At 43.9% G+C, this 25884-nt stretch overlaps 1 protein-coding gene across 2 annotated transcripts in view; it reads left to right on the top strand.

The window, feature by feature from the left end:
• The first annotated feature begins 1835 nt into the window (after positions 1–1835).
• The window catches only part of FKBP1A (FKBP prolyl isomerase 1A), a 34481-nt gene continuing 10432 nt past the window's right edge, over positions 1836–25884 (top strand). The window contains exons 1-2 of one of the 2 annotated variants that reach the window (XM_067468271.1): positions 1836–2165; positions 2278–2325. In XM_067468271.1, the coding sequence (XP_067324372.1) occupies positions 1851–2165; positions 2278–2325 (363 nt within the window). In that variant the 5' untranslated portion in view covers positions 1836–1850. The remainder of the gene's footprint in view (positions 2166–2277; positions 2326–25884) is intronic. The other variant, XM_060771866.2, reaches the window with a different exon arrangement.

Raw genomic sequence — 25884 nt, 5'->3', positions numbered from 1 at the left:
TTAACTGCCATGTCAAGCACGTTTGCAGTTTCCACATTCAATGGTTTTGGTTGGCTCCGCACTATAGGACTGATGCGGTTTGACACTGCTTTAACTGCAATGCCAAGCTTGTTTGTGGTTTCCACATATGTTTGATTGGCTCCACACTGTAGAACTGATATGGTTTGACACCACTTTAACTGCAATGCTAAGCTTGTTTGTGGTTTCCACAAGTTTGGTTGGCTCCGCACTGTAGAACTGATGAGGTTTGACACCGCTTTAACTGCCATGCCAAGCTTGTTTGTGGTTTCCATCTTTTTGGTTGGCTATGCACTGTAGAATTGATGCAGTTTGACACCACTTTAACTGCAATGCCAAGCTTGTTTGCAGTTTCCACATTCAATGTTTTTGGTTGGCTCTGCACTGTAGAACTGATGCGGTTTGACACCACTTTAACTACAATGCCAAGCTTGTTTATGGTTTCCACATATGTTTGGTTGGCTCCACACTGTAGGATTGATGCAGTTTGACACCACTTTAACTGCCATGACAAGCTTGTTTGTGGTTGACACGGCTCTAACTGCCAAGTCAAGCGTGTTTGCAGCTCCGCACTGTAGAATTGTTGCAGTTTGACACCACTATAACTGCCATGTCATGCTTGTTTGTAGTTTCCATCGTTTAGGTTGGCTCCACACTGTAGAATTGATGCGGTTTGACACCGCTTTAACTGCCATGTCAAGCTTGTTTGTATTTTCCATCGTTTTGGTGGGCTCCACACTGTAGGACCGATGCAGTTTGACACCACTTTAACTGCAATGCCAAGCTCGTTTGTGGTTTCCACATATGTTTGGTTGGCTCCACACTGTAGAATTGATGCAGATCGAAACCACTTTAACTGCCATGTCAAGCTTGTTTGTGTTTTCCACATATGTTTGGTTGGCTCCACACAAGCTTGTTTGTAGTTTCCATCGTTTTGGTTGGCTCCGCACTGTAAAATTGATGCAGTTTGACACCGCTTTAACTGCCATGTCAAGAACGTTTGCAGTTTCCACATTCAATGTTTTTGGTTGACTCTGCACTGTAGAACTGATGCAGTTTGACACCACTTTAACTGCCATATCAAGCATGTTTGTGGTTTCCATCTTTTCGGTTGGCTCCTCATTGTAGAATTGAAATGGTTTAACACCACTTTAACTGCCATGCCAAGCTTGTTTGTGGTTTCCACATCTGTTTGGTTGGCTCCACACTGTAGAACCAATGCAGTTTGACACTGCTTCAACTGCCATGTCAAGAATGTTTGGTTTCCACATTCAATGTTTTTGGTTGGCTCCACACTGTAGGATTGATGCAGTTTGACACCACTATAACTGCCATGTCATGCTTGTTTGTAGTTTCCATAGTTTTGGTTGGCTCCGCACTGTAGAATTGATGCAGTTTGACACCGCTTTAACTGCCATGTCAAGCATGTTTGCGGTTTCCACCTTTTTGGTTGGCTCCGCACTGTAGAATTGATGCAGTTTTTAACTGAATCCTGGGAGTTGTCCTTTGGCCTTTGCTGAGGGCCTCAGTTTCACCAAACAACAGTCAAAGTGGTATCATAGTTGGTAGACACCTCCACAACCTAAGCCTTCCTGACAGATGGCCACGTTTCCTGCTGGGAAACCTATACCACATTGGGTTCCCCCTTTTCTTCCAAATCCCTCAGGTTGACAAACATCATCCAAGATGGCGGCGGGCTCCTCTCCCCACTCCTCTCTGAACATTCTGAGGGGGACAGAGTGGGCGGGGCCTAGGAGGTGGGCGTGGCTTAGAGGGGCGCGGTCAGCGAATCAGGAGAGGGGATTCGGGCGCGCGAGGGGGAGCGCCTGCGCATGCGCGGCTTCTTTTGCATTCTGAGGGAGGCTCAGCATTTGGAAAGGCGAGGCAACCGTTTCGGGGCGGGGCTTATCCCCGGCTGGCGCGCGAGGCAGCCACTGCGCAGGCGCGGCTCCTCCCCCAACCCCTTTTTTCTTTCCCCCTCGAGGTTCCAGTCATTTGGCAGTGCCGCCGCCGCCGCGTCTAGACGCGTTTTCGTCTCGCTGCGTGCGGATACCGGGCAGGGACACCGCCGCGGGCCGGGCGAGTCAGACAGGCAGGCAGCCAAACCAGAATGGGCGTCCACGTCGAAACGGTTTCCCCCGGGGACGGTGAGTTTTGTGGGAGAAAGGGAACCCCCTTTTCCCGCTTCTAATCGAGGCAGGCTTCAGAGGGGGCGCTAGGCCTCAACCCACTAACGCCCTTTTTGTTTGTCCCTGGCAGGAAGGACTTTCCCCAAGCGTGGCCAGACCTGCGTGGTGCACTACACGGGTGAGTCCTTTTGGGGGGAAATGGGGCAGAAATGGATCCTTTTGCCTTCTATAAAAAGGGAAAGAAGCTGCCTTCCTTGCGAGGGAGAAAGAGGGTTTGTTCCCAGCCTGAGACAATGAGAAAATTATGGGGAATGGCATTATCTGTGGAGGAGTGTGCCTGAAAATGGCTTTTTCTCCATACCATATGTCCACAGGAATGTGACTGATTCCCCTCTTACTATATTTGTTTATACTCTGCTTTGTCTCTCTCAAAGGAGACTCAAGGCGGCTTAACATAAAATTACAACAGCACTACAACAGAGAGGAAACAAACAAGGACAGCTTTTATTAGTTGTGTCAGGAGTGACTTGAGAAACTGCACCAGAAACTACACCAGAAGCGATTTACAAGGACAGCTAATCGCCTCTCAACAAAATATTGCTCCAGGCACTGTCAGGCCATTATATCCTAATCAAGGTGGTCAGTTGAAACAGTCAAACCTACGTATTGTCGAAGGCTTTCATGGCTGGAATCACTGGGTTGTTGTAGGTTTTTTCGGGCTATAGGGCCATGTTCTGGACGCATTTTCTCCTGACGTTTCGCCTGCATCTATGGCAAGCATCCTCAGAGGTAGTGAGGTCTGTTGGAATTAGGAAATGGGTTTATATATCTGTGGAATGACTGGGGTGGGGCAAAGAGCTCTTCTCTGCTGGAGCTAGGTGTGAATGTTTTTAACTGACCACCTTCATTAGCATTGAAAGGCTAACACCTTTGTTGAAGGGTGTTAAGATGTGCCTGGTTGTTTCCTCTACAACAGCAAAACAGCAGAGAGGAAACAACCAGGCACATCTTAACACCTCTCAACAAAAGATTCCCCCAGGCTCAGCCAGGCCTTTCAATGCTAATGAAGGTGGTCAGTTAAAACATTCACACCTAGCTCCAGCAGAGAAGAGCTCTTTGCCCCACCCCAGTCATTCCACAGATATATAAATCCATTTTCCTAATTCCAACAAACCTCACTACCTCTGAGGATGCTTGCCATAGATGCAGGTGAAACGTCAGGAGAGAATGCCTCTAGAACATGGCCATATAGCCCGAAAAAACCCACAAGAACCCAGTGATTCCGGCCATGAAAGCCTTCGACAATACATTTAACATAAAAGCCTCAGCACACCAATTAAGATTTACAAATAGGCAAACGTATAATAATATATATATTTTTGCCATGTCAGCAGCGACTTGAGAAACTGCAAGTCATTTCTGGAGTGAGAGAATTTACATACAATACATAAACATCAAAAAACATTTATCAAAATATTAAAATACCCCATTTAAAACCGTCTTAGTCATCCGTGTAAAATCTAATTGGCCTCGTCATCTTTTCTATTGCTGCTTTATTGCCCTGTCCCAAAAGCTTGGTTCCATAGCCAAGTTTTTACCATCCTTCTAAAGGACAGGAGGGAGGAGGCCGACCTGATCTCACCAGGATGGGAGTTCCATAGCTGGGGAGCAATCACCAAGAAGGCTCTGTCTCTCGTCCCCACCAAATCCATATAAACACATTCAAAGTCAAAACAAAAACACATTCAAAGTCAAAACCAACTATATGCTAATAATATAACATGATACAATATAATATATTGTATATACATATAATATTTATAATATAATGTAATACAACATAATACTAAAATATATTATAATTATATATATTTATATTTCATGTAATATTACTAATAATACAATATAATGGGATAGTATAATATAGTAATATATAAGACTGATATTGTACCATGCTAATAATATAATATATTGTATGTATATATATATCTTGTAAGCCTCTGAGTCCCCATCGGGGTGAGAAGGGTGGCATATAAATGTTATAAATAAATAAATAAATGGTCTGTGTAGGCCAGGCATGGGCAAACTTGGGCCGTCCAGGTGTTTTGTACTCCAACTCCCACCATTCCTAACAGCCTCAGGCCACTTCCTTTTCTACAGTGTAGGTTACATGTGCCAGACTCAAGGTCTGTGGGCCAAATCTAACCCTCCATGTCATTTTTCTGTGGCCCTCCAGATGTAGGCTGCAACTCCTATTTTCCTTGCCATTAGACATCATGACTAGAGCTGATGGGAACTATGATACAGTTACACCTGGAGGGCTGCTGTTTGTTCTGTTTAGTCAGGAGAGTGGGGTTTGCATTGCGATACAAGGCTTTTGGATAGGATGGCTGACTTCAAAATGCCCTTTAGTCTTTCCCAAGCTTCAGAGCCACACAGTGCTGGGGATTATTGCAGTTCCCATCAACCCCAGCCCACATGATAGGAGTTGGGAGTCCAAAACCCCTGGACGGCCCAAGTTTGCCCATGTCTGGTGTAGACCTATATAATGCACCTCAATGCAGTCAAGCTGCATTATATGAGCCTACACTGACCATAGAATGAAGTTTGGTCTGTATTAAATAGTCAGTGTGGATGGAGACAAGGTTTCAAGGCTGAAAGGGTTTTTGTTAGCTTCGTCTTTGGTGCTCCATGCGTCTGTTTACTGCTGATTCCTCCAGAAAATGATGCCATCTTTCATTAGGCTTTTCCTTCCCCTTCCTGGTGCCAATGTGAAGAAAAAAATTGAGTTCTGTTTAGCCCTGGAGACAGGAAACACTCCTGTCTTGGTTTCATGCCAGATCTGAGAGGGCAGGAATTATTTGTGTTGTCGAAGGCTTTCATGGCCCGGATTAGTGGGTTGCTATGATTTTTCCGGGATGTACGGCCTTGTTCAAGAAGCATTCTTTCCTGACATTTAATCTGCATTTATGACAGGCATCCTCAGAGGTTGCGGGATCTGTTTGGAAACTAGACGTGAGGTTTATATATCTGTGGAGTGTCCAGGGTGAGAGAAATAACTCTTGTCTGCTTGAGGCAGCTGTGAATGTTGCAGTTTGCCACCTTGATTAGCATTTGATCACCTTGCAGCTCTAATGCCTGGCTGGTTGCTGCCTGGGGGAATCCTTTGATGGGAGGTGTTAGCTGGCCCTGATTGATTCTTATCTAGAATTTCAAACAAAATCTGTTGTTGTGCTGTTGCAATTTTAGAGTTTTTTAAATGCTAATCAAGGTGGTCAGTTGAAACATTCACACCTAGCTCCAGCAGACAAGAGTTCCTTGTCCCACCCTGGTCTTTCCACAGATATTGTTGTGCTGTTGTAATTTTGTTTGAAAATGAGTATTAAAATGCTCTAAATTCAGGACAGCGAAGGGATGCAGTCTGGAGAGTTCGCTGAGGTCTCCCCCTCTGGAGGTTTTTAAACAGAGACTGGATAGCCATCAGTCTGGAGGGCTTTGATTGGATTTTCCTGCATGGTGGGGGGTTGGTTTGAATGTCCTTTGTGGTAGTCTTTCAACTCCATGATTCTATGATCCTCTTCTGGACAAAGCAAAGGCAAAAAGACATTTGGTTGGATGCTTCCTTCTCCTCTCAACCCTTTCCCCATATGATGCAATTAATACAATAGCTATTAATACAATAGCTGAAGGGCTGAGAATTGCGGTATATAAGCGCAGTAAAATAATAAATAAATATCCTATTTTAAAATACTGTGTATGTTTGTTGCATGGGGCTGCCTGCTGCATTAAATCTTTTCCACCTCCATGATTCTCCCCTGTCCTGGGCACAGTAATATCTAAAGATCTGCATTTGGATGCTTCTTACTCCTCAAACCCTTTCCCCAAATGATGTAATGAATAAAATCTCAAAAAATTCTATGTAAAAGGATAGTATGGTAAGGGGGAGAATTGTCTAGTCGGTTCAAATCTTTTCCACCTCAATGAATCGCCCCTCTATCCTTTTCTGGGTGAAACAGTGCCTAAAGACATACATTTGTATGTTCCTCCTCCTCCAACCCTTTCCCCAGATAGGATTTTTAAAGAGATTGTATTTATTGCACTATTTAAAAGGAGTGTGTGTGTATGTGTGTGGAGAATTGTCTAGTAGGTTGCATTTTTTCCACCTACATGAGTCTTCCCCTGGGCACAGCACAACAATGCTTAAAAAGACATGCATTTGCCTGCTTCCCCCTTGGCACATGGCTGAGATCTTGACAATTGATGGTGGGTTTTAGTTCTGACCTCTGTGTGTGTGTATTTGGTTCTTGCTGTGAGCGTTGTGATGTAGGCAGCTCACGCTTTGGTTTTCTTTGTGTCACCTTTTCTCCTTGCTGGATTCCCTCCTTGCCGGTGGCAGACCCACAAACAGCTGTGCTCAAGGCTTTGGCGGAACTCGTCTTATGAAGAGGAAGATATTACTTTGATAAGCAGTTCTTGCCCTTAATACTTTAATTTTCACATCAATCTTGGGAGTTTCTGGCAGGGAACTTTGGCTGTGGTTAGCATCTTTGAAGGCTGTGTTTTCCTCCTTTGGTATAGCTCTGTCAAGTGCTTTTCCACTTTGGCCAAGACTTTTTGATTTTGTGTGTATTTGTGCTTTGTCTTACTCTAGCCTCAAAGTGATCATGTGCCATTCTAGAACCCCAGGGATGTGCTGTTGTGTATCTCATGCTCCAAATTGTTTCTTAAAGTTGTATAAGCATACAAAGGGCTCTGAAGGAAAAATATTTTTGGGTGATCAGAAGTTGTTTTTAGGGTGGAAGATCTGTCGTGACCCACAGCAAGATCTTTCCTAATTCTTCTGACGTCTTCTTGGAGTAGTTTAGTATTTATATCAAGCTTCTTCATGTTATCAAGATAAGTAACCTTTGTTGTTTTGGGTCGTTGTAGGTTTTTTCAGGCTATATGACCATGGTCTAGAGGCATTCTCTCCTTTCCAATTTTCGTGTGTCTTGGAACAGTTTCTCCCCGTAGAGATGTTCAATGTATTGTTGAAGGCTTTCATGGCCGGAATCACTGGGTTGTTGTATTCACATAGTAGCTTAGGTTTTTTTTTTGAATTCTCAAATAGGAGAAGTTAAAATAGTAGAATTTCCAGTTATGTGTAATACAGGAATTGTGACCTTGGGGCATTGGTCTATGACTGGTGACCCGGGTTTGAATCCCTACTTGGCCTTGGAAATCTATTGGGTAGTCATATCCTCTCAGCTACAGAGGGAGCTAATGGCAATCCCGCTCTGAATAAATGATTTGAAGTCACACAAAAACAACAAACATGCCATGGATTACATTATTTAGATTAATTAGTGGTCTGTTTGAATGAGCCTTTGATATCTGGGGTCTGTATTTTTCTGTATTTTGTTTCTGGTGGAATGTATTGGTTACAGTATTACGTTGCTGTCTTGATTCTTTAATCCTGTATAAAAGGAACCATTATATATGCTACAGAAGCTTGGGTCAAGGAATGATTATTGCAGAATGTTGCATTTAAACAGGCAAATTATTAAATCGTCGATTAGAAGCACTCATATTTTGACACATTCTAAGCCTTTTTAGCAAATGCTTGGTCTGCCATGCACTGAGGTCGTTAGCATATTATTAGCATGGGGTAAAAACCACCCACATCATTTGACACAGGCTTAATATTTGCCAAATGTAAGTACTTCTAATATAATAAACAGTCACCACTTTAGAGTTCCACAAATGCATGTGGAAGACTGGCTTTGTGCCTTTTGGAATGAGAAAATATCTCAAAAGTTATGTGCTCCTGCTTGGGCTTCTGTTACATCACCTACAGAATTGCAAGAGTAAAATATTATGCAGTCTTGTCCTTTCTGTATGCACTTTCCTTATTTTTCTGTTCTCCCTTGCTTGTGGTTCTGAATCTGCAGGAATGTGAACTCTCCTTGTTACCTTCTTTGGTAGGTATTCTTGCTTTCCTGCTTTGCAGCCTGATTGGCCACGGTCTGAAATTGACAGCCGCTGGGTCCATTAAGGTGTTCCTCTTTCTAGGCTGTATTTCATCACTAGGAAAAGATGGAGTTGACAGCTGACTCTGGAAGCCAATTTTGCAAAACTGAAGGTACACTTGCAGAGGCCTGCCTGTCTCAGTCCTCCAGGGCTGCTAACTATTACAAATAATTAAATATGCAGGCTGAATAGTAAAATTTATTGTAATCTTTTTATTGTATCCAGACAAAAGTAATCTGAAATATCAAGTCTGAGTAATTCCTAAATCACCTACAGGAGAGAGTCAGAGTTGACTTTTAATTGGTTGGAGTTGGATTCTGGTCTGCTAATAGTGTATTTTACTTCTTATTCCATTTGAATGGAGGAGAATTGAATATATTGGCTTGCCTTGATATTGTGAAAGGGTGATAGCAGTGAATATGATAACAGCTCTGATGCTAGAGATGTGGCTGGTGGTTTTATGCTTCTAGCTTTGCTGTGTGAGGTGTCTTTGTGTGTTGGCTCACAGTGTCAGTTGTGCAGCTGCACAGCCAAAGCCTCTGCAACAGAAATAGGACTTCCCCAGAAAATGAAGGCACCTGCCTTTTCCCTTATAGGGCTACAATCTTTAGGGAGTCTGCAGGCTATTCCACGGATAGTAAAAACACAGCTGCAGATTCTTTCTTTCTTGCTCGTCTTTGTTTTTATACACTTCTTTTTACAAGAGTTCGTGCTGTGACAGTGAAGGTAGCTCAGAAATATGAGCAAGGCCACCAACTGAGTGGTGCTTGGGAGTATCTGAAGAAAGGGGGGATCTTCCTTTTCTCCCCCACATGGCCCTAGCCAGAAGTAGTAAGTTCACATTTCAGGTATTAGAGAAGCAAATTGTTTGAACTTCACATTTTGGGAATTATTTCTTTAGTTTTCAGATTGGTGTGGACATCATAATTTCAAGCCTACAAAAGATGTTTCTTTGAAGAGACTCAAAGTGATGAAAAATACTAATGTGTCAGAAGCGAACTAAGGGTACAGTTGTAATGTATTTAAAAACACAAAGTTTAAAAACTTGTCATATTAAATGTTGTTTGACCAGTACCTAGCCACTTGGAGTGCCTCTGGTGTTGCAATAAGAAGGTCCTCCATTGTGCATGTGACAGGGCTCAGGCTGCATTGCAGTGGGTGGTCTGTGGTTTGCTCTTCCCCACATTTGCATGTCATGGACTCCAATTTGTGGTCCCATTTCTTAAGGTTGGCTTTGCATCTCATGGTGCATCTCAGTACAGTCTGTTCAGCGCCTTCCAACTTGCCCAGTCTTTTGTGTTTCCAGGAGGAAGTCTCACATTCAGTATCAGCCTGCAAGTTGCTTTTAGTTGTGAGATAATCACCTGTCTACAAAGACATTGCCCAGGGGATGCCCAAATGTGTTATGATCCTGTGGGGATGCTTCTCCCCTGCAAAAAATACTAAAAACATTACAATGTTCAAATTAAAACATAAAGCATGTAAACACTAAAGTAGAATTAAAGTTAGGACTGTTAAAAATACATAGTTTTTATTTTATTGGTTTTAACTATTAAAGTACATAAGAAACAAAGATTGGAAATAACAGAGTTTACTGTTTGGGTGTTCACATAAAGTCTAGGAGAGTATCCACACTGCAGATATGTGGGTTATGCCATGCTCCACAATGCATTTTTGCTATTTTTTCTTGAAAAGGACTTCAGAAAAAACTCTGGGACACCTTTTAAATCTGAATGTTTCCTGGGGCTTTACAGCTTTAGCTAAAAGGAATTTCTGAGTAAGAGATGGCATGCAAGAATTGTAGAATTTCAGTGGAAAAATAATCCTTCCCCTTGGCCTGTGCTGGTTGGATAAGAGCAAGCTGGTGCTTACATTTGGCTCTCATCCTTGCTGTCTTTTCCACCTTCTTCCTTCCAAAGATTTGGAGTGCCCATTTCTTGATGGTCTTACTCTTACGGGTGCAAAAGGAAAGGAAGCCAAAGGGCTGGTGCATAAGCATCAAGCTCCTCCCTTGCCTCCCCCACTTCCCAGCCCGTCCATCTGCTTTGCTTTGCTTCCCTGCTGTCATTGGGTGGGGAAAGGAAATGAGGTGGTCTCTTCCAAGCTGGAAGAACAAAGAGGTGGCTGGCAGCCGATCAGGAGGCTGTGGGTTGAAGCGTCAGACATGTCAGCCCTCTGAGTCAATGGGGCATCCTTCCCCTGGCATGCTGGAGATACAAAGGTCAGCGGGTGTGTGTAACATCTTTCCGACATCTGCCATTGCATTATGTTCAACATTCCCTTGCCTTTAACAAACAGTGTTGTGCTAAACTTCACTTTCCCCCGTTGGAACAAAACCCCAGGTCCATCAAGTCCTGCCTCCTTATGCTATGCATGAAAGCACAATCCAGGCTCTCTTTCCAGTCTCTGTTTAACATTCTCAAAGATTCCATTACAATCCCAGGTAGTGTTTTCTTACAATCAGGAATTTCTGAATATTTAGATAGAATTCCTTTTCCTACAATTTGAATCTATTTTTCCAATAGAGTAGTAGAAAGCTGGCTTCCCTCTTCCTCAATATGACATTCTTTCAAATATTTACTCCGGTTTACTGTGTCTCGTCTCCGGGTTAAACTTACCCATACCCTAACCCTTTCCCCATAGGAATTTATAATTTCCAGTCCTCTTGGCCATTTTTGTCACCATTCTCTGAACATGTTCCACCATGTCAATATTCTTCTTGTATTGTGGTGCTTCGCTCCCCTGTACATAGTAATAAAAAGGTAAAGGTTGTCCCCTGACATTCAGTCCAATCATGTCTGACTCTGGGGTGTGGTGCTCTTCTCCATTTCTAAGCTGAAGAGCCGGTGTTGTCCATAGACATCTCCAAGGTCATGTGGCTGGCATGACTGCATGGAGCGCCGTTACCTTCCTGCTGGAGCGCTACCTATTGATCTACTCACATTTGCATGTTTTCAAACTGCTAGGTTGGCAGAAGCTAGGGCTGACAGCTGAAGTTCACGCTGCTCCCCAGAATCGAACCTGTGACCTTTCGGTCAACAAGCTCAACAACTCAGCGCTTTAACCCACTGCACCACCGGGGCTCCACATATACATACATACATATATATATATATATATATATATACACATACATATATATATATATATATATACACACACACACACACACACACACCCCACCCACACTAATACGTAATAGTAAACTTTTTTTATACTTCGCCACCATCTCTCTGATGGGGACTCGGGGCGGCTTACATGAGGCCAAGCCCAACAACACAGTACAATAAACGAAGTCAAAAAAAAACATGAAACATAAAAACACAACAAACAAATTAAATTAAAATTATAACACAATGATTGTGAGAGTGAGCGGGTTGCATGTACAGGATAACATACCAAAACTAAAAACATGGGGTGAGATAGGGATGGAGCAGATTGTTTGTGAAGGAGAATCTCTACAAAGGTGAGGTCAAGAAGGGTCTTCATGGGAGGTATACTCTAAGGGAAAATGTTGAGGGATAGCAGCAAAATCAGATTGTATGGTTAATCACCATAAGCACAACGGAAGAGCCAGGTTTTGAGATTCTTCTTGCAGCCTTCTAAAGTGGGGGCTCGCCTAATCTCACCGGGCAGTGTATTCCAAAGTCGGGGGGCCATGAGGAGAAAGCTCTCACCCTTGTAGCCACAAGGCAGGCCTGATATAAATGCTGTATTTTAATATTTTGATAAATGCTTTTAATGTTTATGTATGTATATAAGAATTTGTGTCCTGGCATTGAATGTTTGCCGTATATATGCTGTGCTCCACCCTGAGTCCCCTTCGGGGTGAGAAGGGCGGAATATAAATAAATAATAACTGCAGGGGCGAAAGGAGAGCCTTCCCTGGAGGGAGATATGGTATTCCATCTGAGCTGAATGGAGCGGTACTGTTGAATCCTATTGAATCCATTCCTCTGTTTCCAGTCTCTAACAAGTTGGCTCCATCTTTAGTATGACATCCTTTCAAAGCATGGCTACTATGTCCCCTCTTAGGCCTTGTCTCCTCCAAACTAAACATACCTAGCTCCCTAAGCCACTCCTCAGACCTTTGATCATTTTCGTCTCCTTATTTTTGTTGCTTCTCCACAGGTATTTTCTGCAGTCGCCTGTGGTCTTGGCAAGGCCTGTTTCCTCAAAAGGCCGTCTTGTCTCAAAATTAGCAAGGGGCATGGCATGTAAACAGGATAAGGATTGTTTGTTAATGGGCATACAAAATGCCAGATGAGGACAAAACAGTTTTTGAAAACAAGATCTTGAAAAAAAGAGATGGTTTCTTGGAGAAGCTTTTCAGGTTCCCTTTCTTACATCCACTTTTGAATTATTAGAAGGCATCTGTTGGAAGATGATATTCACTGACTGAAACTTTCTAGAAAGAAATTGAATGCATAATTATTTAAAATTTCACCACAATCCCGAGTGTATTGACAGTTGTGCGTCAGATTTGGGTTTTGTCTTATAAAGTGGTAGTGCTTACTTAGGCGACCCCTCGTTTTCCGAGGATGATTGTCTTCCAGTATTCTTGTGGGTCCGTATGTGGCTGTGGAACCCTATACTTGCTCTGCATCTTCTTCCGCAGTGAGGGCATTGGTTTCCAGGTGGAAGGCGGTCTCGGTCGGGGTTGGCTTGACGCGCCTTCCTCTTGGCACGCTTCTCCATTTGTGCCTCTTCAAATTCTGTGGCACTGCTGGTCACAGCTGACCTCCAGCTGGAGCGCTCAAGGGCCAGGGCTTCCCAGTTCTCAGTGTCTATGCCAGAGTTTTTAAGGTTGGCTCTGTTTTCCGTTCGGAGTAGAGCAACTGCTTTGGTAGTGGTAGTGCTATAATGGACATAATTATATAACCCCAATGTTGGATTTCAATTCATATTATCTTTCAAAAATAGCTGTGCTGGCATTGGTTGATGGATGATGTAGTTCAACCACAATTTGGAGTGCCACACATTTCCCATTCCTACCATCCGTAACAGTAGTAATATAATGCATGGGTTGCTAGCTAAGGCGTAGTTGTGGTTTGGTTCCTGTGTCTAGGTCATGAGACCAGGCTGAATGTCAGCCTTGCTCCTCCATTGGGGTGGCATGCGAAGTGCTCTTTGCCTGCTATTCTGGAACAAAACCAAAATTGTGTAGAAGCATAGTGCAGTGTGTCTGCAGTTTCATTTCTTGGCAACTGATAAAAAATGTCCCCAGTTGGCATTTTCTAGGTCCAGCCGTGCAACTATGGTATTCTTGGGCTCCATAATTGCAATACGTTGGTTATTATTTGTAGTTTTGCATATCCACACAAAATCAAGGAACATATCCCCTATGAATGTGGGGATGTACTGTGTGTACTAAAGCAGAACTTCTGCATACTTTGAAACAAAATGGTGCTGTTGCTAGAAGACGTAATCGCTTCTGATTTGAGGGCTGTACTTATTGTTCTACATCTATGCTGGGCAATCTGGTGCTAAAGTGCTTAGGGGTTTTACTATTGTTTCATTGCATAATTTGTGTGTTGGGATAGTGTAGTAGCATTTCCATCCTCCAGATTGGATTACTGCAATGCGCTCTATGTGTGGCTGCCCTTGAAGACGGCTCGGAAGCTCCAACTGGTCCAACGATCAGCAGCCAGGATGCTAACTGGGGCCCCTTACAGAGAGAGGTCAACCCTCCTGTTCAAGGAGCTCCACTGGCTGCCATTTATTTTCCGAGCCCAATTCAAGGTGCAGGTGCTTACCTACAAAGCCCTGAACGGTTTGGGACCAGCCTACCTGCGTGACCGCATCTCCATCTATGAACCCACGCGTTCTCTTCGGTCATCTGGAGAGGCCCTGCTCGGCGTCGCAAGCGCGCTTGGTGGGGACGCGGGACAGGGCCTTTTCTGTGGTGGCCTCCCGACTCTGGAACACCCTCCCCAAAGACCTTAGACAGGCCCCTACATTGGCTGTCTTTAGAAAGAACTTGAAGACCTGGCTTTTCCGATGCGTCTTCCCAGATTAGGAAATCTCCACCACCAAGTCCCATAAACACTTTATCAGAACCAATGATTGCTGCACATCGCACATCGCACTTGCCCTGGAAGCCCTATATACACCTCCTGTCACATCAGCACTTTTAATCTTGTACCCATTGCTCTGCCCCGGCCCTTTTTTATTGTGTTTACTGTATTGTGCCTGTTGTTTATTTTGCTTTATTCTGTTTTTAATTGTTTGATTTGCTTAGATTGTATTGTTGTGTTGTGTGTTGAGGCCTCGGCCTGTGTAAGCCGCATCGAATCCTTCGGGAGATGCTAGCGGGGTACAAATAAAGTTTAATAATAATAATAATAATAATAATAATGATGGAAGTATTTTTGAGTTTAGGTGAAGTGTACATGCATGTTCTCGATGATGCCACAGCAAAAAGGGGCAAGGACATGGTTTAGACCAGGGGTCCACAAACTTTGTAAACAGAGGGCCAGGTCACAGTCCCTCAAACTATCCAAAGAGGGCCAGATTATAATTTGGGGAAAAATGAATAAATTCCTATGCACACTGCACATATCTTATTTGTAGTGCAAAAAGCACTTAAAAACAATACAATAATTAAAATGAAGAACAATCTTAACAAATATAAACTTATTAGTATTTCAATGGGAAGTGTGGGCTTGCTTTTGGCTGATGAGATAGGATTGTTGTTGTTGTGTGCTCTCAAGTCATTTCAGACTTAAATTGACCCTGAACGAGGGCCGGGTAAATGACCTTGGAGGGCCGTATTCGGCCCCCGGGCCTTAGTTTGAGGACCCCTGGTTTAGACAGACCCAGCAGTACAGTGCCTCCGCCACATTTGAGGATTTGATGTAAATGTTCTTTCTAGGAATTTCTAGAACTTCCTCTGGTCTTGCTGGAGGACCTAGAGATTTCAAGAGAGAACACCATTCAAGGAATCTCCAGGTCCTCCAATGCGATTCTGTGGTGAGCCTATAGCGACAGTTGACCATAGAGTTGTGCTGGAATACCTAGAAATTCATAGGGAAGAGTTCTCTAACATTAAAAAATAGAATTTTAATTTGTTTTTTTTTTCTCACTTTCACAAGGTCCTTATGCACCTAACTGCAGTGACTGAAGGGCAGACTGTATCTGTTTGTCTTCTGGAACATTTTGTGTGTTGCTGAAATTGCATATCATTTTCAGATACATTCATTAGCAAATTTGTAAGATTAGCAGCTGTTGTTCGGGTTGTTTCTGGCTACGGTAGGCTCTGCTCTTCTCCCAGGCTTGATGACATGAGTCTTTGTGGGATTGAGCAAAAGCCCAATTTTGTTGTAATTGCTTTTCTAGAGGCATCGTGCCTAACTGCTCTATTGGGGTAAGCAAACCTCTCCCCATTCTCCTTTCGTAATAAAACTGGAGGCAGGCATTTTGATAAGGTTACAATTATACCAACTATTCCCAGTTATCAGTCGTGAGATAGAAATTAGTAATAGGGGTTAAGGTATAGATTGTGTATCCATTTTTCTTTCATACTTTGATACCATCTCACTTTCGCTTGCTCATCCTAGGGCTATTCCTGTGTATCTGGTTCATGGTCTCATTTGGGAGAACATTCATGTGGTGATATCAGATACGTACTAATTGTCTGCACAGGATGCCATTGGGGATAAATGAATGAATATGTACCTGCTTAATATTTAAGAACACGGTGACAAAGTAGGGAAAAAGTGTGTAGGGAGGAGGGGTCGCAGTGGTCTTCCGGCAATCCATCGCCGTGACCAGATGCGTTGTCGCGCAAGCTTCTGGGTTTGAATGTGTCCACTTGAAGGTGGGGAGCCGTGACAGTGTGGGGTTCCTGCTGGTGTATCGCCCACCCCGAGATCCAGCAGCTTCCCTGTCTGAGTTAGCGGAGGTGGTCTCCAATTCGGCCTTGGTCTCCCAGCGCCTGGTGGTGCTGGGAGACTTTAACATCCACGCTGAGACCACTTTATCTGGCGCAGCTCAGGACTTTATGGCCACCATGACGGCCATAGGACTGTCACAGATAATATCCGGCCCCACGCATCAAGCTGGGCACACTCTCGACCTTGTTTTTGTGGCGGACGACGAACTGATCAGAGTGGAAGATCAAAACATCCTTCCAGTGTCATGGTCTGACCATCATCTGATCACATTTAGACTTACTGCGACCCTAAACCTCCGCAGGGGTGGAGGACAAATTAAGATGGTCCGCCCTAGGAGACTGATGGATCCGGACGGATTCTTGAGGAATCTTAGGGTTCTTCCTGCCTTGGAGCCTGGCGATTCTATCGACGCCTTGGTAACTCTCTATAATGGGGAGATGACCAGGGCGTTAGATACGATCGCACCTGAACGCCCCATCTCGTTGCGTCGTGACAGACCATCCCCTTGGTTCACCGAGGAGCTGGCTGTGATGAAGCATACGAGAAGGGGGCTAGAGCGCAAATGGAGGAAATCTCGGGATGTGTCTGATCGAACACGGGCTAGAGCCTCTCTTAAGGCATACTCCGTGGCTATACGGGTGGCCAGGAAATCATTCACGACCGCTCGTATAGCATCTGCAGCAAATAGATCATCGGAGCTGTTTCGGGTCATGGGAGAACTCCTCCACCCACCTGTGGTGGAGGAGGTCCTTGACGACCCCGTAGGTCGGTGTCGCGATTTCGCACACCATTTTGCAGATAAAGTCGCCCAGATACGTCTCGAGCTCGACTCCAATTCCATCGCAGTGCCAGAAGAGGTGACGGAGGTACCTGCTTGTCCAATTTTGTGGGATTCTTTTAGGCTTGTTCTTCCTGAAACCGTGGAGGAGATTCTTGGGGCTGTGAGAGTGACCACCTCATCTCTAGACCCATGCCCATCTTGGCTCATTAAATCAGCCAGAAGGGGGGTTGCTTGACTGGTTTGTACCGATTATCAATGCATCGTTGGAGCAAGGAATTTTTCCATCTAATTTGAAGCTGGCCGTGGTTCGTCCACTTATCAAAAAAGCTTCCCTTGACTCCACGGTGCTGAATAACTACAGGCCGATCTCCAACCTCCCCTTTTTGGGTAAGGTGCTGGAGAGGGTGGTCGCCTCTCAGCTCCAGGGTTTCCTAGACGATACCAACTACCTAGATCAGTCACAGTCTGGTTTCAGGCCTGGTCATGGCACCGAGACAGCCTTGGTGGATGACCTCCGTAGAGAGCTGGACAGGGGGAGTGTGACCCTACTGGTTCTCTTGGACATCTCAGCGGCTTTCGATACCATCGATCATGGTATCCCTCTGGGTCGTCTCTCCGGGATGGGCCTTGGGGGCACGGTTTTGTCGTGGCTCCAGTCCTTCCTGGAGGGACGAACTCAGATGGTGAAGCTGGGAGACGCCTGCTCTGACCCCTGGCCTTTGACCTGTGGGGTCCCGCAAGGCTCTATTTTGTCGCCCATGCTTTTTAACATCTACATGAAACCGCTGGGAGAGGTCATCCGGAGTTTTGGAGTTGGGTGCCATCTCTATGCGGATGACACACAACTCTACTACTCTTTTCCACCTAATTCCAAGGAGGCTTCTCAGGTGCTAGACGAGTGCCTGGCCGCTGTGTCGATCTGGATGAGGAAGAACAAGCTGAAGATCAATCCCGACAAGACAGAGGTCCTCCTGGTCGATCGTAAACCGGATCGGGGTATAGGGTGGTCACCTGTGTTGGACGGGGTTACACTCCCCCTAAAGCCACAGGTCCGCAGTTTGGGCGTCCTCTTGGATTCTTCGCTTACACTTGAGGCTCAGGTGTCGGCGGTATCCGGGAGGGCCTTTGCGCAACTGAGACTTGTGCGCCAACTGCGACCATACCTCGTGAAGGCTGATCTGGCCGGGGTGGTCCACGCCTTGGTCACCTCTAGAATGGATTACTGCAATGCGCTCTACGTGGGGCTGCCCTTGAAGTCGGCTCGGAAACTTCAATTGGTCCAGCGGGCAGCAGCCAGGATGCTAACTGGGGCTCATTATCAAGAGAGGTCTACCCCTCTGTTTAAGGAGCTCCACTGGCTGCCATTTATTTTCCGAGCCCAATTCAAGGTGCAGGTGCTCACCTACAAAGCCCTAAACGGTTTGGGACCACCCTACCTGCGTGACCGCATCACCATCTACGAACCCACACGCTCGCTTCGGTCATCTGGAGAGGCCCTGCTCGTGATCCCACCCACGTCGCAAGCGCGCTTGGTGGGGACACGGGACAGGGCCTTTTCTGTGGTAGCCCCCCGACTTTGGAACGCCCTCCCAAAAGATCTCAGACAGGCCCCTACTCTAGCCGTTTTCAGAAGGAATTTAAAAACCTGGCTGTTCCGTTGTGCCTTCTCAGACTAGGAATCCCCACCCCAAAGTCCTAGTAGCACCTTAACATAACTAATCGTCGCTGCACACCGCACTTTGAATCCTACGTGCCTCCTGCCATTTCAGCACTTTTAACCCTTGTACCCCAGTGCGCCGGCCGAACCAGTTTTTTAATAATGTCTTGATGTATTGCCATTGTCGTTATCTTGCTTATTGTTTGATTTGCTTTGCTATTGTGTTGTTATGTTTTTCTACTGTATTGTGTTTTGAGGCTTCGGCCTGTGTAAGCCGCATCGAGTCCTTCGGGAGATGCTAGCGGGGTACAAATAAAGTTAATAATAATAATAATAATAATAAATTTCTCGGGTCAAATGGAAGTGGTATTTTTTGTCAGGGACATGTGTGCTGATATCTTGTTCAGCATGGGCTTAAACGTGATTTTCTTCCACCATAGCTTCTTACTGTGATGCACTCGTATTGAAATGTATTGTCAAAGGCTTTCATGGCTGGAATCACTGGGTTGTTGTAGGTTTTTTCGGGCTATATGGCCATGTTCTAGAGGCATTCTCTCCTGAAGTTTCACCTGCATCTATGGCAAGCATCCTCAGAGGTTGTGAAATACTTATAGGTGATCCATGTAGTTGAGATTTCTGTTTGGAGGAGGGATCTTCAACCATACATAAAAATGGGCTTTTCACTAAGCCATCAATGGAATACTTTGTTTTAGTTTGGAGCACAGTTATTTTTTGTTTCAGATTGCATCAAATTAAGCTCTTTTCCCTCTTAATATATTTTGATCTGTGGTGCCTTCCTCATCACTTCTGCGTATTTTCTCTTATTGATTGAAATACTTATATTGTATCTCTGTATCTGGAGATCTTGGGGGAGAATACAGTGTTTCCTCGCTACTTTGTGGTTCACTTTTTCACTGTTTTGCAGGTTTTTGAAAAAAATAATAAAGTCCTAACGGCTGGTAAACTGGCTGGGATTACTGGGAGTTGTAGACCAAAAACATCTGGAGACCCCAGGTTGAGAACCACTAGTCTAGTGGTATGGATTGTCATAACTGAGGAGGCCCATGCCTGTATCTTAAGCTTTATTTCTCCCAGTCATGAATAACCAGCTATACTCTCTCATGTGTTGATATTAGAGCTTAATATTGCTCTTTGGACTACATCTCCCATGATCCCCTATCCAGAGGATTATGGGAGACCAAAAAGGAAGGTTGTCCTTTTTCAAACTAAGATGAGATCTGATTAGACTGCACTGGGATGAAATGGAATTCATAGGCTGGTGGGGAATTGCTAAGGAAGCCTTATATAGTCACGTGTGACTTCTCAGCAGGCAAGCCTGCAAAATCAAGGGAGTGGTTAAAAAGGAAGTTGAAAAGGAAAGTCAAAGAGGATCAGATCTCACCAGAGCCCCTGTGGGTTATTGAAAACTGCAGTAGTTGTCAGCAGAATGCATTTTTTCCTGGTCAGGAAAAAGCTAGAGATATGAAATCTTTGAGGAAAAGGACAGAACAATGGGTATTCCAATTTTTCTGACTTCTTTTCGCCTAAGGATTTTCACATTTCTAAGCGCCACTAAGCATTAGCAGTATGGTTACTAGACAGTATTAAGGTACGTGAAAAAAGTTTTACTTTCAGAAAATGCCTATGTGAACAGAACAAAGGAATGTGAACTTGCACAGATAAGTGCAAACAGAAAATATAAATTGAAGAGATTTCTGGGGGAGGCGATTTCACTAATAAGATATAGTTGCACATTAAAAGCTGGTGAGTCAGCCATGCCCGTACTGAAGATTTGTGTATCTTACCCATAGTGACTTTGCCATAGTTACACCCCATTTGGATGAGACTAAGTTGTTCTGCGTGGATTGCCTTTGAAAAGTGTTGAAAATTTCAGCTGATCCAACATGCTGAAGCCAGACATTTGGGAGCACACAAACCCATGTGATAGCAGCTCCACTGTCTGTCAGTTCATTTGTGAGCCCAGTTCAGAGTGCTATTTTTGCCTTCTGAAATCATGTATAGCTTGGTTTAGGTTATCAGAAGGGCTGCATTTTCTCACAGGAGCCTCTCTTTGGTGTTAACAGATTTAGAATAAGTCCTCTGTGCCCTTGCATACATTTGATGAAAAAACGTAAGGGCCTTTTTGGTGTCTGCTTCCAAGTTGTGGACATCTCATCCAGGAGAGACTGGGATATCTCTGTCCATTTTTTTTACACAGGAGGAGAACTTTTTCTTCAGGTGGCCAGTGAGGAAGGAGCATTTAATAACTCTGGCATGTTTCTCTGAAATGCTTCTGAAATCCATTTCCATCCAGTAGTGTGTGAACGTGATTTGCTTGAGTTCAGTACAATCACATTACTTTTTTTCTTTGCACGTTTTGAAAGACCTTGGCAGCTGCCTTGAGTGCCCATTCGTTGAGGAATAGGATTTTCAAATAAAATTAAGAGCCTCCACAAAAAAACCTCTCAAAGTAGGAAAGCAGCCAGGTAAGTGGTTGGATCATTGGGAAGAGAATATAGTTGGTGTCATTCTGCAGTCTTTGAACTGTAGAAGCTGTAAAACAGAGAACTGCCTGAACTATTATTTTCAAGAAGGAAGCATAGTAACACCAAATTATTGAAGGGAGTTAAGAGGAAGAATTGTGTAGAGCTCTGAAAAGAACTCTGAAGCTGAATGTAGGAAATCTAAGAGTCATAAATGGAATTGTGACTTCAGAATGGTTAAACTATGGAAGTACTATCAGAAAATGTAGAGGCAATCACCAGTTTGAATGCCATTCAAAAGAAATAAGATACTTTCACAGATGGTAAGGTATCTGTGCCTACGAGTCATGATACCATATATTAACTCTTGTATCAAAGAGAGGTCTTTCAAGGGAAAAGGAGTAGCTCTTGAGATTACACCTTCTTGGTGGGTTTTTTCATAGAATTGGAGGAGATCACAAGGACCGTCCAGTCCAATCCCATTCTTCCATGCAGGAGAAACAAAGCATTCTTGACAGATGGCCATCCAGCCTCTGCCTAAAAACATATAGAGAAGGAGACTCCACCAGGCTCCAAAGCAGTAGGAGTGTTTTCCACTGTTGAAGGGCTATTACCCAAACACAGTTTTTCCTCATGTTTAGTGGAATCCCAGTCTTACGAAAATTAATTTTACAATTTATCCATTTCTGTATTTTAATGGTATTGTTTTTTATCTGTGTGTTTAACTGTCCTTGTAGATCTTTAGCAATGCTGAAGGCTGGGGTGCTGAAAGCAGTGGGGAGCACAGTGTGATGGATGCAGGACAGGATACACTAGGAAAACACAACCACTTTGGGTGCTGGTTTTGACCCTGTGCAGTACAGCTTCCTCTTCTTGGCTGATCAGAACTAGAAATTAGGGAAGAGACCTTTGTTCTCATTATGACCCACTCTCTCTTCCAGGGTTTGATTCTCATTCATGAGAACCCTAAGTGTGAAACAGTTGAAATGTTTAGTCCCAACTCCTTTCTCCATACGCCCCTTTTCTTGAGGGCTTCTCCGTTTGTGTAGAGACCATCGTGATGAGAGGTTAACCTTCCCATCTTGCCTGCTTCCAGGTCACCATTCTCCTTTAGCAAAGGACATGTGTGATGTACTTTGTTTATCTGCATCCCATAGGTCACACCTAGGTCAGAGGTTCTTGATCCTTGCGCCTCCATTTGTTTTTATTTTAATCTCTACAATCTGACCTTTGGCCAACCTGACGAAGGTGTCTGGAAGTTGAAGTGCAAAACACCTTGAGGACCTATGGTTGAGGATCTCTACATAGCTATTCTTGGACTCCATTTCCCAGTCAGCATAATCTGGAGCAGTGGTTCTCAACCTTAGACCTTCTACGTCCTTTGGACTTCAACTCCCAAAAGTGTTTGCAGTTGGCCAAGCTGGCTGAACCATCTGGAGTCCCAAGAATCTGGAGGACCAAAGGTTAGAAACAACTGATTTTGGGTGAGGCATGGTGGGGTTGCTGTTCAGTAACATCTCGAGTGCTGCAAGTATTCTGCAGCTGCTTGAGTTTGAAAGTGGTCTTCATTGCTCCTGTAGTGAGGCTTCCCCCCTTTTGCATGTGTCTCTCTCGTATCCTGGCTTTGCTCTGACCCTCTTTCTACCATCAGTAGATTTTGCATCCACTTTGCAACTGCCAAGCTGTTCCAGCTGCCAAATAATGGCATCTCCCTCCTAGTTGAGTCAGATGGCACTCGAGGAAATGTTGTGAATTCTGTTCATGCCTTCCCAAAGCAAACAGCCTGAGTGCAGGAATGCTCTTTGCTTTTCCCACTGTTGCTTTTGGGGGGACTTGGCCTGCTTGGGACACATTTTGCTGTGTATGGTGGTAGGTCTTGATAGTTGAAAGGTTGCTCTTATGGCCACCAGAGTTTCAAGCAGCAGGGAAGTGGTCTTTTGTGTGTGTGGAGGAACACTCCTTCCTCTCTGCAGTGTAATTCAGGAGGGTGGGAGCTCTGGGCTTGGCGCTTGCCAACTTGCGCATTGCCTTCTGAGAGGCGCAGGCGGGCAGGCTGCCAAGTGTGAGATTTCTGCCCTTCTTGAAACAGAGCCATTCTTCATTCAGCTCAGACTTGCATATTCAAGACTGTTGCCCAGGTTACAAGTGCTGATGGCGGGTGCAGTTTCCTCACTTCCTGCAAAGGATGCAGTGGCTTTCTGGTTATTTGAGTAATGTTTTAAGCAGAGCGGCCACGTGCAGCAAACACAGTTTTACGTGGAGTTTTGACATTTGTACTCCTACGTGTACTTTATCTGAGAACACTTGCATCTGAAGCTTTTTAAAAAGAAATGGATGCTACATTGTATAGATTCAAGTGGTGTATGTTTTGATATGCATTGGTTTATTTAGCCTGTGCATTGTTTTGTTTCTCTGGTACCTGGAAAGAATTTGCTGGTCCATTATGTTGACTGATTGACACAACAACGTTATCTCATTTCACCCACATAAATGATATGAATATATTTGTAAGACCACAGATACTGCATTTAATGCCGGGATTGTCCTCTGCTATGTAGAAATCTATTTCAAATATCTCTATACTTTCCCTTCTGTTTTTTTAATTTCAGAGCACCTGCAGGACACAACTTTTTCTCTTGCAAACCCTAGGTTTTAAAGGTAGTATTTGATGGAACGCTCTAATCGTACTCCAGATGTAGGGGGTCCTAAACCACTTTTGCATCAGAAGGTAAACCTGGACTTTTGAAAATGGAATAGCTCTCATGGAATAGCTGCCGTACCATTTATTTTCAAAATATGAACTGCAAGTTGTTCAAGAACCTATATATTACAGCTAGATTAAAATGAGATAAAACTTCACTGCCTTGGCTCCTCTGTTGATAGAAAGAAGGATTAGGAAATGCATAAATAAACCTTAAGTAATAAAGCCCACTGCAGTTTTTTTGCAGCTAAAGTCAAGTCAAGTCACAGATCCGTCCCCGCAAAACACAGTAAAATGTTGTTTCAAAGGGGACCAATTAGCAGTGTTTGTTTTATTTTTGTTACAAAGACTATAGAAGGTGGATAGGATTTTATGCTGGTCTGCTGCTCAGTCCACGTGATTTTTCCTGGATTCTTAAAGTATTTTTCTGTTTTATAGCATTTAGAAAATGCGCCCATGGTACAGACATGTCCTGCGAAAGGTGGCAGAATTCTAGTGTTTCCTCACCTGATCATCTTCAATATGTATTTATCTTCAACATTTGCACTCCTCTTGGAACTACAGTTCATCCTTGGAATTGCCCCATGATGTCTTACATTCTTGGCTATCTCTGTGCTTAGCCACATATCCCAGTTAATCACAAGTAATCTTCTTTAATGGTCTCAGGAGGCCTGTTGCCAATACCTGCCATTTGGGCCAAGTACCGTGAACGCGCTTCTGGCATTCCAGGGCAGCTTTTCTTGATGGGATAGGAGTAGCATGCTGTGGTTCTCCAACAGCCCTTTCCAGAGTCAAGAGGAGAAAATAGTGTGGTGGATTTCCTTCTAGTTCAAATACTTTATGTTTATATAGGGGGGTTGCTTGTTATGTTCTTAGATGCCAGAGGAGATGTCGCATGCAGTGTCTGCAGATGCCTTGTAGATTGGAGTAGATTTTTCTGGGAATGTCTTTGCCAGCTCTTGCTGTCTTCCAGGTTATTCTCTAACCCGCCCCCGTTTCTTTTCCATGAGTTTCTGAGTGTTAACAGAAGTTTGCTGTGTCTGACAGCTGTCACATCGCAATGACAAGCCTATGCCTGGCTTGCTGATCTGTATGCATTTCTGCATCTGAAGACAGCACGTGTGTAGGTTTCAGAACAAGCAGAAATCCTTGATGCCCTTGTATTTTCCTAAAAGTGCAATTATTAAAAGTTTCAGACTTTGTGTTCCTAGTCTGTTTCATTCTAGTGGTGTAGTTGTCAGGTGACCATTTTTTCTGCAGATTTCTTACCTGGAGCTGAGCACATCCTTTAAGCCAGGGGTCCTCAAACTTTTTAAACAGAGGGCCAGGTCACAGTCCATCAAACTGTTGGAGGACCGGATTATAATTTGTAAAAAAATGAATGAATTCCTATGCACACTGCACATATTTTATTTGTAGTGCAAAAAAACACTTTAAAACAAGATAATAATTAAAATGAAAAACAATTTTTAAAAATGTAAACGTATTAGTATTTCAGTGGGAAGTGTCGGCCTGCTTTTGGCTGATGAGATAGGATTGTTGTTGTTGTCGTGTGCTTTCAAGTCATTTCAGACACTGAGCGAGGGCCGGGTAAATGACCTTGGAGGGCCGTATCTGGCCCCTGGGCCTTAGTTTTGAGTACCCCTGCTATAAGCTGTGGCAATGCATCACCCGTGTGAACTTGTGCCATGAGAGCGCCAGGTAAACAACTGTGTAAGGAAGAGGAATGGTTGTTCAGTAGGAGTAAATTTCTGTAGGTTGGTTCTTAAGTTGAATTTGTATGTAAGTCAGAACAGGTGCATTTTAAAGTGCAACTCCAAATAAATAAATAAATAAAGAGAGCGAGCTTTGGATAAGATAGAGAAGGGTTAACACCCCAGTGGTGTTTTCTTTGCTGTCTCTGCACATGTTCAGAAGATTTCGCCTCACTTTCTGTTCCCATGATAATTAGATTTCAAAAATTTAGGCTTGTTGTGGAAATAAGGATTGGAGATAAAGCTTCAGTGGAAACACCTTTTTCCCATAGTAATAACTCTTTCAGGGGTCAATTTTCCTTCCAAGGGGTAGATTTCGCTCACTACTTGTTGTCTTATCCCCATTCTTAACTGGGAATCATATCTAAGTCTGATGTTTGTCACTCAGGGACTGCCTGTATATTGATATTTGAAACAGATTGGGTTTTTAAAATTCCAGGTTTGATTTCTTGCACAT

The sequence above is a fragment of the Anolis sagrei genome, chromosome 4, assembly GCF_037176765.1.
Source record: "Anolis sagrei isolate rAnoSag1 chromosome 4, rAnoSag1.mat, whole genome shotgun sequence".
NCBI lineage: Eukaryota > Metazoa > Chordata > Lepidosauria > Squamata > Dactyloidae > Anolis > Anolis sagrei.
Note: the sequence above shows the minus strand (reverse complement) of the source record. Positions and strands in the feature narration are given on the sequence as shown.